Raw genomic sequence first — 15,673 nt, forward strand, 5'->3', positions numbered from 1 at the left:
AAGGCTAATATTCACAGTATTCCTCTGTTGTTAATTCTCTACTGTATAAGGTGTGACTAAAACCTGAAAGAATTTTGAAATACACTGCATTTCATATGCACATTCCACTCTGAATTCTGATGTGTCAATCTGCTGAAAGCTTTCCCTACATAACTTCATTTAGATTTCCTACCTCCAAATAACACTCAAACACATACTGTGATCTATTATCTGATTGACGAACTGCATTTTCTGAAGTACAATGAGGTAAGGGCTCTGTCAAAGACTAATATTAATTCAATGTCTATGATTTCTTTACTGTATGAGTTCTCTGATGATTAATCAGTTGTGACTTTTGAGAGAAGGCTTTCCCACATTCATTGCATCGGTAAGGCTTCTCTCCGGTATGAATTCTCTGATGATTAACAAGCTGGGACTTCTGAGAGAACGCCTTCCTACATACACTGCACACGTAGGGCCTCTCTCCTGTATGTGTCCTCTGATGCGGTATCAGGTGTGATTTCCGAGAGAAGGCTTTGCCACATTCACTGCATTGAAAGGGTTTCTCTCCTGTATGTATTCTCTGATGATTGACGAGACTAGACTTCTCCCTGAAGGCTTTCCTACATTCACTGCATTCATAAGGTTTTTCTCCTGTGTGAGTTCTGTGATGTCTAATTAGCTCTGACTTCTCAAAGAAAGCTTTCTTACAAAGACTGCATTCATAGGGCTTCTCTCCTGTGTGAATTCTCTGGTGAGTATTGAGCTGTGATTTCTGGGAGAAGGCTTTTTCACAGTCCCTGCATTCATAGGGTTTTTCTCCCGTATGAGTTCTCTGGTGAGTTGCAAGACTTGATTTCTCTCCAAAGGCTTTCCCACATTCAATGCATTCATAGGGTTTCTCTCCTGTGTGCGTCCGCTGATGCGATATGAGGTGTGATTTCTGACAAAAGGCTTTCCCACATTCAGTGCACACATAGGGTTTTTCTCCTGTATGGATTCTCTGGTGATTAGTGAGGCTTAATTTTTCACTGAAAGCTTTCCCACATTCACTGCATCCATAGGGTTTTTCTCCGGTGTGAGTTCTCTGATGTCTAACAAGCTGAGATTTCCTGCTGAAGGCCCGCCCACATTTACTACATACAAAGGGTTTCTCTCCTGTGTGTGTCATCTGATGTGATATCAGATGTGACTTCTGGGAAAAGGCTTTCCCACACTGAATGCATCCATGAGGTTTCTCTCCTGTATGGGTTCTCTGATGATTGATGAGACTTGACCTCTCTCTGAATGCTTTCTGACATTCACTGCATTCATAGGGCTTCTCTCCAGTGTGAATTGTCTGATGTCTAATGAGCTCTGATTTCTCAAAGAAGGCTTTTCTACAATCACTACATCCATAAGGTTTTGTTCCTGTGTGAGTCCTGTGATGTGTAACAAGTTGTGACTTCCTGCTAAAAGCTTTCCTACATTCTCTGCATTCAAAAGGTTTCTCTCCTGTATGAATTCTCTGATGATTAATGAGATTTGACTTTTCACTAAAGGCTCTCCCACATTCGTTGCATACGTAGGGTTTTTCTCCTGTGTGTGTTCTCCAATGTGATATAAGATGTGACTTCCGGGAGAAGGCTTTCCCACATTCACCACATTCATACGGTTTCTCTCCTGTGTGTGTCCTCTGATGGGATGTGAGCTGTGACTTTTGGGAGAAGGCTTTCCCACACTGGCTACAATTATAAGGTTTCTCTCCTGTATGAGTTCTGTGATGTGTAACAAACTGTGACTTCTGGGGAAAGGTTTTGCCACATTTGCCACAGCCATAGGCTAACTCTCTTATATGTCTACTCTGGTGCTTAATGAGACTCGATTTCTTACTGAAGCGTTTCCTACATTCACTGCATTCATAGAGCCTCTCCCCTAAACGAGTTCTGTGATATATGATAATCTGTGACTTCTTATAGCTAACTTTATCATATTTATCACACTCATAGTATTTTGACCAAGTACCAGTTTCCTCAGGCTTGGTATGGAGAAACAATTTATCAAATACATTTAAGTCATCTGGTTCCATTTCTCTATAATCAACTTTTGGAAGAAGTAAATCTAAATTATGTTTTAGAATTAATCCATCTACATCACCTTCATCATTTGATTTCCTTAAAGGAACAAAGTTTATGCTCAGGTTGAAATTTTTTCCAAATGCATCACATTCATAATCTTGCTTCATATTTTTAAGCTTCTCTTGGTTATCCTGGTGCCACATCACATGACTGTTTACTTGCCAGACTTGCTCTATAAAGAAAAGGAAAACCAAACCTGTGAATGCTCTTATAGGTGCACTGAATAAAAAGCTACAAATGCTATTTGAGAAGATGAATGCTTTTAAAAGCTTAGTTTCCTAGTCTGACATAAACCCCAATAATAATGTCTATATTGTAGGTATTAAAAAAGAAATGAAAGAATTGCTGTAAACACAAAACAGTAGGTGAAGTTACCTTTGGTTCTTGTTAAGTCTATAAAATGGGGAGACTGTGAAAAATACATAAAAAGCAAGGAGGATGTTCTGAGGAATTAATTTACTCAATGCCTACTGAGTACATCTATGTTCCTGGTAGAATGTGATGTGCTAGAGACACAAGAGAACAAGCCCTAGCAATCATGAAATTTACATTCAAATGGAAAAGCTAATAAACAGATAATTATTTATTTAATCTGACCTTAAAATATATTTGTCGATTTTAAAGAGAGAGAAAGGGAAAAAAACATTGATGTGAGAGGAAAACATTGAAATGCAAAATTGAAATAAGGGATGCAAATGTTTTATCTTCTTAAGTAAGTTCTAAGCTACTAGAAGGTTATTTCCTATATCTCTTACTTCTTATCATTTTAGTATTCTTTATTAAAGCAGTGGATCTCAAATAATCTGGTACACAGGAATCACTAGCAGTTTTTCAAATTACAAATTTCATTCCCAGAATATATAATTTAAAAACAACATATAGCCCCGACTGGTATGCCTCAGTGGGTTGGGTGTCATCCTACAAACAGAAAGGTCCCAATTCCATTCCCGGTCATGCCTGGGTCGCGGGCAAGGTCACCAGCTGGGGGCATGTGAGAGGCAACCGATCAATATTTCTCTTGCACATTGATGTTTCTCTACCTCTGTCCCTTCTTTATCCTCCCTTAAAATAAAAATTTAAAATCTTAACAAAAATACACACACATATATACACCACTCTACTAAATCAGCCTCTGGTAACTGATCCATGATGCTCATCATTGGGTAAAAATATCTCCAGGTAATCTGATGCACACCTGGTTAAAGACATCTGTATTAAAATAATGGGCTTATGAAGAAATTTATTGAATGAGTATAATGTGATCCACAGCTGAAGATCCTAAACTATAAGCCCTTCTATCTAAGTGTGCAAACAAGGCTGAGGAACCAACCAATTAAAAACTATTACACACAATGGGATCGAACCTGGAATGGGAGATCAGAAAAAAATAAGAAAAATCTAGGCTGGAGCAGTCAAGGAACATTGTAAGAACATGAATGCACTAAAACAGTCTACGCAGAAAGGATTAAGAAGTTCCTAGATAAAGACGGATAACACAATCAAAAGTTCTGAAAACTGTTTTATATACAGTTGACTGTGAGCTTCACAGAAGAGGGGGAAACAGACAACGCAGGGTCACAACACGGAGCTCCCCGCCGAGATGACACCCTGGAGCAGGTGCGCATCGCCTCACCTACACCCAGAGGACAGCTGCGGCTTCGGTGAATGGTGGGGCCTAGCTCAGGCGCCCACACCTCTCCACCTGAGAACTTTCTTAGGCTTCAAGTGCATGCTTGGTCTGCAGGCAGGGAGGCTGAACACAATGAAGACAAAGCTCCAGAGCAATGCTCAGTCGGAGATGGGAGCGGGAGGATGACAGCCAGCTCCTTGGGTTTCCAGAGGCCTCCCCGCAGCACCAAGCGCCCGTGGCTCACCCTATGCTTTCTCCCACTGCACCGCGTAAACCACATCCCCAGTAAATTCTTGCCCTTAGGCATGTATCTCAAGGTCTGTTTTTGAGGGAACCCAAGGTTGGTCGATGTCAAATAGCAGATAATGAATAGGAAGTTTTAACTGATCAAAGTAATGTTGGATGCTTTAGGAACTCAAGTGGTGGCATCATTTAACTTATAAAAGATTAGAATGAGTCTCTAGCAACTTCGGAACTTCAGGAATAAGACATCAGGGGCCTAGTTTTAAGTGGGAGTTGAGGAGGGAAGGCTTTAGAAATATATATCCAAAGAGGAAAATCTTTACTAAGAAAGAATGGTAGAAAGAGATCATTCAATGTACTCCATGGTGTCTAACCTATAGAACAAGCACAGAAGAACCTAATTCAAAAGGGAGGGAAAGAATAAACTGTTTGGGAGGAATGCAGACCCCATTCTCTATCATAAACAGAACAGAGTGGGCTTCCACAGAGTATTTCTCTGGGCATCAAACACACTCAAAATGAGGAAAAAGATAAAAATTCTTAAATGGACAAGCAGAGGTGTCTTTGACCAGAGGGAAGGGAGGGAAGAAGGATACTAAACATGTCAGAGGCAGAAAAACAAGAAGTCAAAGCCCCAAATGTGGCAGATGGGGAATGATATCACAGCCCAGACAAGCTGGAAACATTTCACTTAAAGCTGCAAGCAAAGAAGTCACAGGTAAATGTGATTTCCTGAGTAGCTCATGTCAAAGGCTTACAGATTTGGAAAGGAGCTCTCTATAGCACCTTTGAAAGAGACCAACCTACTGACTGGCTGACATTGCAGTTCTGCCTTTTCCCGCCTGCCTCCTTCTCATACACTCACCTGGAGAGTCTGAACTTGGAATCTCTCCATCTCCTATCCATGGCTCTTCTCCTTGTTCCAATTTGAAGATCACATCAGGTTTTGTAAATTCATACCCTGTTCAAGGGAAATCACAAAGGCCTTGGCCCTGCATGCTTAGGCTTTAGGGCCTGAGGAACGGACAAGGTTTGGTGTCATACCTGACCCAGGTAAGTTAACCATCATAACACTGTGTATCAACAGAGTGAATAATTCTCAATGGAATAGTAATGGCCTCCCTGGTAGCTAACAGGGTCTAGGAATCTGACTTAAAATTTACGTCCAAAACCATTAATCGCTTCAGGAGCTCTGGAGCCAGCCTGCCTGGGTTCAAATGCAGACTATTCCATTTACTCACTGTCAGTCCTTGGGACAGGTACTTAACCTTTCTTAGCTTCAATTTCATCAGTAGAAAACAAAGGTACGTAATCATACTTGTCACACAGGATCATCCTAACAACTAACGGAATCAATATATGAATAGTACATGGAACACAGGAACTTGTCTGCATTAGATGTTACTACCACCATGACTATTTTTATGAGTTTCAGAGGCTGCACAATAAAATTAAGTCTTCGTTATGGAAAAGTGAGATCCAAATATTTTCCTTGTCACAGTACAAGAAACTATGACCTCCAATATTTAGATCCAAGCTCATTAAAAATTTCAGAAGACCCACAGCTCTCTACGCCTAAAAAGGAAAAGCGAGGTATTGGGTACAATGAGGTCCTCTGGGAAGCCTTTCTTACCCAGTGCCACTAGGCTGCCATAGTTCTCCAACATGACATCCTTGTACAAGTCCTTCTGACAGGTCTCCAGCAGTTGCCATTCCTCCTGGGTGAAGTCTACACGTAAGTCTTCAAATGAGACTGCCTCCTGTGAAAGCACAGTTCTGCTGAATCTGAGGCAGTTAACCCTCCGTGATACAGAAAAGCAATACCAAAGCCCTGGCTGGTGCGCTCAGTGGACTGAGTGCCTGTCTGCGAACCAAAATGTTATTGGTTCGATTCACAGTCAAGACACATTCCTGGGTTGCAGGTCGGATCCCCAATTGTGGGTGTGTGAGAGCAACGGATCCACGTTTCCCTCCTTCTCTTTCTCCCTCCCTTCCTCTCTCTCTAAAAATAAATAAAGTCGAAAAAAGAACAAGATAAAATTTAAAAAAAAGGAAGAAAAGCAGTATTGGAGCTTGAGCAGATTACGCCTGCCCCAGCAAGTCAGAGGCTGCCTACGGCGCCCTTACCTTTGTGTCATAGTGTGGGACAAAATGCCACAACACATTCTTCCATCCTTTTGTTTATGTAAAGCACAAGAATTGGACCACATGACTTAGAATCATCTGAACCACAAAGAAAATACTTATTCTACCTCAAATCTGCCACCAGAAGAGGCAGTAGCAAAATAAAAATAATAAAACAATATCCTAAAAAAACCCGCCTCATCTTGTAGGCTATAAACATGTACACCTAAAAATAAGCTGATAAAGTAGCTCAGACAGCCCTGGCTGGTGTGGCTCAGTGGCTTGAACACTGTCCTGTGAACTGGAAGGTCACCATTTTGATTCCCAGTCAGAGCACATGCCTGGCTTGCAGCCAGGTCCCAGGTCCGGGGCATGCGAGAGGCATCTGATCAATGTTTCTCTCCCTTTCTCCCTATTTCCCCCTTATAAAAATAATAAATAAAATCTTTAAAAAATATTTTACAAAATGAATCTTGAGATATTTGCCAAGCTAAAAAGCCATGTTCTAGTTAATAAAGTAAAAATGATAGAAGTAATTTTGTTACCCGTAATGAAATACTCCATCTAAGCAATGATAATAGGGACAAACAGATACTTTGAGACTCCTGAAAGGACATACCACAACCTCTGAAACATTCATGCCAGAGTCTCAAACTTGAATCTGATGAAGTCTCTAGATCAGATCTGTCCCGCTTTCTAAGTGATGTAAATATTCTTTGTCTGCGTTATCCAGTGCCTGGCTGTCCAGTTTATGTCTAGTGAGCACTTGAGACTGGTGCAACTGAGGGATTTAATTAATGTAATTTAATCGATCCATATATAGCCACAGGCTTCTATATGGGATGGCATAGCTCTATATCTACCAACAACATACAGGAAACACCCTCTGGGAAAGCGATTAGCAAAATCCTGACAGTGGGAAACTCCACAGAATTAATACCTGGCTTCTTCAGCAAATAATATGGCTAGAAAATATAAGAACAGCAAAAAGATTAAGAGAGATTTAAGAGACAGATTAGCCAATTGCACTGTATGAATGTTATCTAGATTGTAATTCAAACAAATCATAGTAAAAAGGGTTTATGAATTTTGAGACCACTGGGAATTTAAACACTGACTGGATTTGGTGATAGATATTAAGAAGCTACCTTATTAAAGAAAAGACCGTAACGGCAATGATCTCAAACAAAATGTTAAGTGAAAGAACACAAATGAGTCTATGCCAGCAATTTCCAACTTTTTTCATCTCATGGCACACATACACTAATTACTAAAATTCTGTGGCACACCAAAAAATATATTTTGCCGATTTGACCAAAAAAAAAAAAGGCATAATTTTGATACATTCACACTGGAGAGCTATTATTGTGTTAGATGTCATTTTTTAATTTGACAATCTAAGGGAAAAGAGATCAGTGCCCCTGACTCAATAGTCAAGTACTGATTATTTTAAAAACTCTTGCGGCACAGGGGTTGAAAATTGCTGGTCTATGCAACACCATACAAAACCAAACTGCAGCCCTGCCTGGTGCGGCTCAGTGGACTGAATGCCAGCCTGCGAACCGAAAGGTCAGGAGTTCGATTCCTGATCAGGACACATGCCTGGGTTACGGGCCAGGTCCCCAGGTGGGGGCATGTGAGAAGCAACTAACCAATGCATCTCTCAAACATCGATGCTTCTCTCTCTCTCTTTCCCCTCCCTTTCCCTCTCTCTAAAAACAAATAAAATATTAAAAATAAATAAAATAAAATGGGCTCCTTAAAAAAACCCGCAGCGTTTAAGGATGAATTGTTAGAAATAAAGCTGTAAAGAAAAGCAAGAAAATGGATACAAAAGTTAGGGTCCTGGTTCCCTCCTTCAGGGGGAAGGAAGCTGTGACCAGAGAGGGCACCTGAGGGTGTCCTTTGCTGTAGGGGAGCTGTGACCACGAGACAGGTCATTAGGGCGTCCTTTGTCAGGAAGGAGACGTCATGACCTGAACCACAGATTCACGTGTATTCAGTTGATAATTCATTAAGTTGCACTTCTACCTTTTACTTTTCTGCACGCGATTCTGCTTCACAACAAGACGTAAATCAATAATTATGGTCACTAAGTTCTGCTTTGCCATTTTTGCCTTTGGTCACAGTCTGTGTAAAACGATGAAAAATGGCCATAAGATCTGTGTATTTACTATAAAGTTTCTCTCGAGGACATTACCCACTATATCATTTATTCAAAGACTTCATCAAGGCATGATCAAGAAATACTTACTTTATATGAAGAATCAATTTGCTTTTTCCTTTGCATAATGCAACTCACATAAATGTTCATCATATTTATAACAACTGCAAAAATTTTAGAATCAGGATTGCAGCTCATACTCAGTAATTATGAATATGAATATATTAATTATGGCTTATAAAAATAAGAATGTCCAGGGCCCAGTTAATGTGTTATTCTCCCCCCTTCCTTTCTTTTATCCTCACCCAAGCAGACACAGACCCCTGGGGATGGAAACTGCATGTGCCCTGACCGGGAATCGAACCCACAACTTTTTGGTTATAGGTCTATGCTCCAACCAACTAAGCCACACCAGCCAGAGCTCCTCTGATTTCTCAACTATATTGTTCTATTTCACTGGAAGACTAACACACTTCTAATCCCCTGGAAAAATGAGAAATAAACCATATACTCACCTGTAACATGGTCATTTTCTGTTACCTCTGCAAGATAATTAGCAAGTCTGAGATCTTTGCGTTTCCTCTGCTTGTGCCCCGGAGCTCTGGTATGAGGTCCTGGCTAGGTCTTTCACATTGGGAATGAACTCCTGGCTCCAGGAACTCCTTTCTTATCTTGCAAGAGCAGACTCACTTGTGGGGAACAAGGATCTGTGAACTTAGGGACAAATGCAATTCAACTGGTATATTAACACTGCTCCTAAAGTCTTCCTCTTGCTAAGAACTAGGAATTCATAACCCTTTAAGGCCAGAGTGTTTTCTATATAACAAACTCAGCAGGAATGGAATACAGTGTAAAAGAACAGCATTAGTCTGTCTCTGCCAACAGATCAGGAAATAACAGAAATAAAGTCTGAGATTCATTCAACATTCATTGTGGGCAGTGACATGTAAGTCACTTTAAGAGGTGCTGTGAAGACACTTCATTTGAAACAGATGAAAGTTTGGGATGCTCATGTGATTTACAACAGACTGGATCACTTCTCAGCCTTTTAGCAAAGATGAAGTGTACTGCGTTCTTAACAATTTTATATTGGATACATCCTCTATCTGAGAACAACATATTAGATTTCTGGAGCACAGAGATGGAATAGGAGCTTGCTCTGTCCACTATGCATACAGATCCAGTATCGCAGTACTTTTAGGAATGGCGCACCAAAAACAAAACAAAACACAGAAATACATAAGCAAATAAAAACAGACTTGTGTGTCAATAAACCTTTTCCCTTTACTGGCTATGTGACTTTGGGTAAAACAAACTTCGTTTAGAAAAATTTTTATTTATTATTATTATTATAGCTTTTTGGTTTTTTTGTTTCTGAAGAGACGGAAAGGGAGGAAAGCTTCAATCAGTTACACCCTGATCAGGGACCGAACCTAGCACCCAGGCACGTGCCTTGACCAGGAATCAAACGAGTGACCTTTCAGTTTGCAGGGCAAAGCCCAACCGACTGAGCCACCAGTCAGGGCCAGACTTCAGTTTCATGAGCCTTAGCTTCCCACTGAAATCTTCTGTAACCTTTCAAGTTATGTCTGCCAACTCTATCAATTTCTGAAGGGAGTGTGTTAAAACCTCCCAATGTGATTAGTTTGGTCAGTTCTCCCTTGTAAGTCCACTGATGTCTGGATTACGTGCTTAGGGCTATGCTGCTGGACGTACAGAGGTTATGTTTCTGGGGGTGATTCCTTAATCATCATGTAATGACACCCTGCATCCCAAATAACACTGCTCCTAGTCTTCTGAGTCCCACTGTCTCCACTCACTAAAAAGGCAGACGGCACGGGCCTCCGGCTCATTCGGTGGGACCTCTGAGGCATAGATGAGACATTAAAAGTGACTATTCCTTGTAATAACAATAGCTAACATCTGTCTTTTCTAAAATTTAACCCTCACAGATGACTCAATAAGGCATTTAACATAATCTCCATTTTACAAAAAATCCGAGACTTGGACTGATTCTCAGAGTCCCCAGGACTGCAGAGCTATAAAGCAGCAGAACTGGAATGTAATTTCTCTCTTGCTATGTTGAATGCATTTAGTACCAAAATCACAATGTCATGGTGTGTATTTATTATGTACACACACATGTAGCTTAGCATTAGCTCTTATTTCTATGCACAAAATCAATCGCCTATTTCCACAAAAACTCCACCGGAGAAAACTCTGCTTACCTCTGACCACACTGAAGAGCAGCACTTAAAAAACCAAGCTTGTCCACGTCATGCCTCTCTGTGATTCAAACTTCAGTGCCAACTCAGAAACACATATTGCGGTTTCTCACAGCTACAACAGAATTTATTCTTTTTTATCTTAAAATTATGAAAATACATGCATCTCAGAACAGGAGCTGGCACACAGCAGCACTGAACAAATATGAGCCATAGTTATTCCTAAAAAAGAAAAATATGACAGTGAAACTTAAAATGTGTACCAACTAAATGACACCGCAGACAACCACTCTTAAGAGAGGGTGGATAGTAGCTGTATATTTTCAACAAAAAAGTAAGTGCATGGCACATTTAAAAAGTTTTTGTCTTTTTCCCACTATAGACAGACCATCTTTCCAGATTAATAAACACACTTCTATAATATCAACAGCTTTCTTATATAAAACAATAAAAAGGTAAAATATATACTCAATACAAAAAAAATACATATGTAGGAGTATACTTGACAAGAAATATGTAAGATCCATATGAAGCAGACTAAAAACACCAATGAGGATTATAAAAATATACTTCATACATGTACAATTTGGCCATGTTTTGGGACAGAAAGACTTCACATACTATAATTTAGCCCAAAATGATTTCTATCTTTAGTCAACTCCAATCATAATCTCAAAAAGTTTTCTGTCAATAAGCAACTCTAATGCTCATCTAGGAGAAGAAAAGGCTCAGGAACAGCTGGGATCCCTTTGGAAATATAAAATAATGAGAGTAAACAGGTCTATGTGATATTAATAAATTTTATAAAACTATAATAATCAAAAATACTGGCTAAAGAAAGATATATGGATGAATAAAGCATTAGGAGTCCAAATATATAAGAATTTAGGATGCAATTTAATATGGCATTTCAAAGTCATGAGTAAAACTAGATTATTTAATGAACAGAAGTGGTAACATCTGAAAGAAAGGAAAGCTAGTTATGTATCTCTTACATCACAACAAACTACTTCCAGGTAGATTAGAATTTAAAATAACACAAACCACAATACTGCCTGAAGAAAACGCAGGCGAACATTTAGGTAACGGAGGGGAAATTTTCTCAAACATGATAAATGTAAAAGAAACAGAATTTTTTTTCAAAAAGGTGAATAATTTGAACACTAAAAAATGAAAAATCCTCTGTGTTGTTAATAAAAATATCAATCAGCTCTGGCTGGTGTGGCTCAGTGGATGGAGCACCAGATTGAGAACCAAAAGGCTGCCAGTTTGGTTTCCGGTGAGGGCACTCACCCAGGTTGTGGGCCAGCCAGTTGGGGGCGCACGAGGGGAAACCTGTTGATGTGTCTCTCCCTCTTTCTCCTTCCCTTCCCCTCTCTCCAAAAATAAGTTCTAAAAAAAGATCAATCATAAAGAACACACACACACCCAAACCAGGAAAGTATACGTCATTTCCTTTGCATTATGCTTTCACTTTACCGCATTTCATTGAGTAAAACTATGTTTATCACTGAAACCTTTCCCTTAAGCACACAGCCCAATTTGGCTCTCACATGTCCTCTCGTCTACGGAATCATAAGCTCTTCATCGGTGGTTTTTTTACCTTGGCCATTTCCTGCAGAGCACTGCAGCTCTCCGTGACAGCTCTCACATTTATCTTCAGAAGGAAGTGGCTGCCTTCATCATCAGCCTGTAGTTCCACTCAGCACCAAGTTCTGAAGGCATGTCAGAGGAAAGAATGGAATAAAAAGTAACATTTATACTCACCCCCTGTCAAGGTCTTACACACCACGTTGTCTTTTCCAATGCATTCAGCACACGGGTTCAGCAACGTGCACATCAATGGCACACCCAGGAACTGGCAGATCGAGGCCCCTAACCCTAGGCAGTCCGCCCTGTCCGCCCCAGAGCCAGTGACCGCAGCCTCTCAGCAGGTCTGGAGGGAGGGCAGTCCCTGTTTATATTCCCAGTACAGGAGCAATACAGACAGTCCTCTGTGCAGGAAAGATGGCATGGGGCAGACTAAGCATAAAAACGAGAGAGGTTCTCACAGGCCAGTTGAAAAACTCCTCAGGTAAATTCAAACTCCTCACATGGGACAAAATATTCCAAGTTACAAAAAGATATTCATGATATATTGTAATGGCTTTAAGCAGCATATGCAACATATCCTCAACTGTTTTTTAAACTAAATATAAATAAGATGTACTAAAAACACATACACACCTACTGGCTAAAAGAAATGGACCAAAACATTAGTAGCGACTGTCTCTTGTTGATGGAATGATGATTTTCATTTGAATCTGTTTATCAGGATGCACCAAATTGACTATGTCGAACATATTCTAAATGGGTAACAGAATAACATTTCTTTAAAAGTTTTATTTACTTATTTTTAGAGAGAGGGGAAGGGAGGGAGAGAGGGAGAGAAACGTGGACTGGTTGCCATCCATGCCCCCAACCAGGGACCCGGCCAGCATCCCAGGCATGTGCCCTGATGGGGTTTCCAACCGAGGCGACCTTTAGGTTTGCCTGAGGACGTCCTACCCAGTGAGCCACACCAATCAGGGCCGTATATATATATATATATATGTATTTTTAGTATTAGTCCTTAAACCAAGAAAACAACAGGCAAGCAGAGCGGTTTCAGTCTAGCACTACATGGCTGAAACGAAGTAAACGTAATAATTAAAACAAAAAGTATGTTTTAACGAGAGCCAAAGCATCAAAGCTAGAAAAAAAGACCGCTTCTTCCCACTCCCTCATTTTCATAGGAAAACGGTTAGACCCAGAAAACGTGAGCGGAGAGGTCCGGCCTTCGGGCCAATGACCTCCCGCCGCACCTGCTGCCGTCAAGAGTTGCTCGGTTTTGTTTTCCGGGGTCAGGGGCAGGATGTTTGAGTTTGTTTTTCAAAGGAGAGAAACCCTTTAAACCCCCCACTGAAAAGTGCAGAGCGCAGGCGAGCGAAGCCGGGCTGGAGGGGACCCCGGGCCCGGCAATCGGCACCCTCACCGCCGGGCCCCACGGGCCGCGCGCTCACACAACCGGACCTGGCGTGGGCTCGCGGCCGAGCGCCTCCAGGGAGGCCACGGAGGGAGGCGCCGCCTTCAAGCATCGACCTGAAAGACAACGTCCGAACGGTGAGAAGCCCGGGGAGAAGGGGCCTGCGGGCGCTCCGGGGGCGGCGTGCTGGTCCCTCCCGCCCGGCTCGCTCGCTCGCGGGGCCCCGTCAGCTCGCCACCGCGTCCCCCGAAAGCCTGGGACCCCGGCGTGCAGGCCCAGGCCCTGAGCCGGCTGCCCTGCGCTCCGCGCCCGTCCCTCGGCGCCCACCACGCCCGACCCCGGGCAGCCCGGCCTCCCCGCCGGCCTGATCGCGACGCCTGCCAGCCTCGAAGCCTGCGACCCAACGACCGCCGGTCCCCTCCCGGGCCCCACACGCCCCAGCCGCCGGCTTTACGAGAAGCCCGGACCAGAAACACCGCCACCACCGACCCCCGAGGCTCCGACCTCGGACTCGCAGGACCCGGATCCACGTGACCCGGCCGCCGCCCCGCCCCCCGGCCAGCACCGCGCCCCCAGCCCTCGGGCCTCGGTGCGACTTCGGCGCCTCCGCGGGGTCCCGCGCTGCTGCAGGGTACAGGGCTCTGTGCGCGCCCGCCTCTGCGCGGCTGCGAAGGACAAAGAGCCGGGGCGCAACCCGCAAGGTTCGGCGACCATGCGAGCGCGCGTGCGCGAGAGGAAGACGCCGTGGGACTACATTTCCCAGAAGACGTCGCGGTTTGGGCGTCCGGGCGTCCTGGAAACCGCAGCCGGCCCCGAGCTGCTTGGTTGAGTTAGCCTTTGCGAGAGGCGTAAACAAAGGGTTAGAATTTTAAAAGAGTAGGAATGCAAACCTAAAAGAAGGTTTAAAAAAAAAGACAATTGGCTTAAGAATTCATTGAGGATAAGAGAAAAACGTCGATACATTATGGAAAGCAGATAGGAATGAAAGGAAAAAAGCGAAGCTGATCCCTAACTCAAGTGCTGTGTGGGGAAAGTGTTAAAATAAGTCAACTATCCTCATGAAAAAGAGAGAAGGGCAGGATGAAAAGGGAGAAATAACTGCACACACATAGGAAATTGAGTGAGAATCCTCTCAGTGCTAATAAATTCAAAATTGTTTGTGACCCAAGCAGATATATCAAATTTGACGCAAGAAAACGGAAAACCTAATCAAGGGTAAAAATAAAGACAATTTCAGAGATTCTCTGTCCAAAAGCATCAGTCATGAATTTCTGGTGAATTCTTTCCAACATCCAGTGATCAAAGAATTCTCGTGTTTAAGTGTTATACAGGAATCAGAAGGAAGTCTTTCTATTTATTAAATAGCGTAGAACACCCCTGGGGGTTAGGACTCGAACATATGAATTAGGAGGGAAGCACAAGCAGCCCATAACACCAAGCACCAAATAGCCCATTCTTTCTTCAATATTTGTAAATTAACTTTTTTATATATGAAGTTCCTTTAGGTTCAAGGCTCCCGTTACAGAATATCTTTTCTGTTCCATTGACCTGTTAGTCTATCAATGTATAAATGCCACATTGTTTTATTATTGAAGCATAATAAATTATTTCTTGTATCTAGAAGTGAAAATTCCTGTAATTGTTATGCTTGTTGATTGTTGTGATAGATACAGTGAGACCTGTAAACTTTCATGTAAATATTAGAATCTGTCACATTTCAAAAAAGTATTTTTATTTTTTTATTGGAATTGTATTATATTTTATATCAAATAATATTTTTATTATATTGACCTACTCCATCAATGTATCTTTCAATATTTTCAGTTCTTTTATGAACTTTATTAGCATTCTTTAATTTTATTAATAAATTCTTGGTTTATGCAAGTTTTTAAAAGATCTATTCCCAGATCTCATTTTAAACTCAACATTGCATAAGGTATATTCCTAATTAGTTTATTATGCCTATTGATATTATGAAGGTGAGTTTTTTTCCACTAGTATATTTTCTTATTGGCTATTATGCTATGGACTGAATATGTATCTCCAAAATTCATATATTGAAATCCTAACTCCCAGCATGGCTCTGTTTGAAGACAGGTATTTATGGAAACTAGGGTTAAATGTGATTTTGAGGTTGGAGCCCTTATCCCATAAGAGTAGTGTCCATATAAGAAGAGACACCAAGGC

General features: G+C 41.7%; 1 protein-coding gene and 1 non-coding gene across 7 annotated transcripts in view; one reads left to right on the plus strand and one right to left on the minus strand.

Moving 5' to 3' along the window:
* Nucleotides 1-124: 124 nt before the first annotated feature.
* LOC149996674 (uncharacterized) overlaps nt 125-15,673 on the minus strand; it is a 32,073-nt gene continuing 16,524 nt past the window's right edge. The window contains exons 1-5 of one of the 6 annotated variants that reach the window (XR_016514027.1): nt 13,991-14,213; nt 12,709-12,827; nt 12,086-12,197; nt 10,486-10,704; nt 5,669-5,729 (exon numbers count right to left, since the gene is read on the minus strand). Coding sequence is in view for 1 of the 6 variants with exons in the window: in XM_090291301.1 (XP_090147427.1) it covers nt 284-2,268; nt 4,835-4,930; nt 5,603-5,729; nt 8,773-8,787 (2,223 nt within the window). In the remaining 5 variants the exon portion in view is untranslated. Of the gene's footprint in view, nt 2,269-4,834; nt 4,931-5,602; nt 5,730-8,772; nt 8,972-10,485; nt 10,705-12,085; nt 12,198-12,708; nt 12,828-13,990 lie in introns of those variants that run through there. The other 5 variants (XR_016514026.1, XR_016514025.1, XR_016514023.1 and 2 more) reach the window with 5 other exon arrangements.
* Nucleotides 9,290-9,474, plus strand: LOC149996675 (U2 spliceosomal RNA). The gene has a single exon (XR_016507297.1). It is a non-coding gene; the product is annotated as a U2 spliceosomal RNA (small nuclear RNA).

The sequence above is a fragment of the Furipterus horrens genome, unplaced genomic scaffold (genome assembly GCF_987537825.1).
Source record: "Furipterus horrens unplaced genomic scaffold, mFurHor1.1.pri manual_scaffold_11, whole genome shotgun sequence".
NCBI classification, from domain to species: Eukaryota; Metazoa; Chordata; class Mammalia; order Chiroptera; family Furipteridae; genus Furipterus; species Furipterus horrens.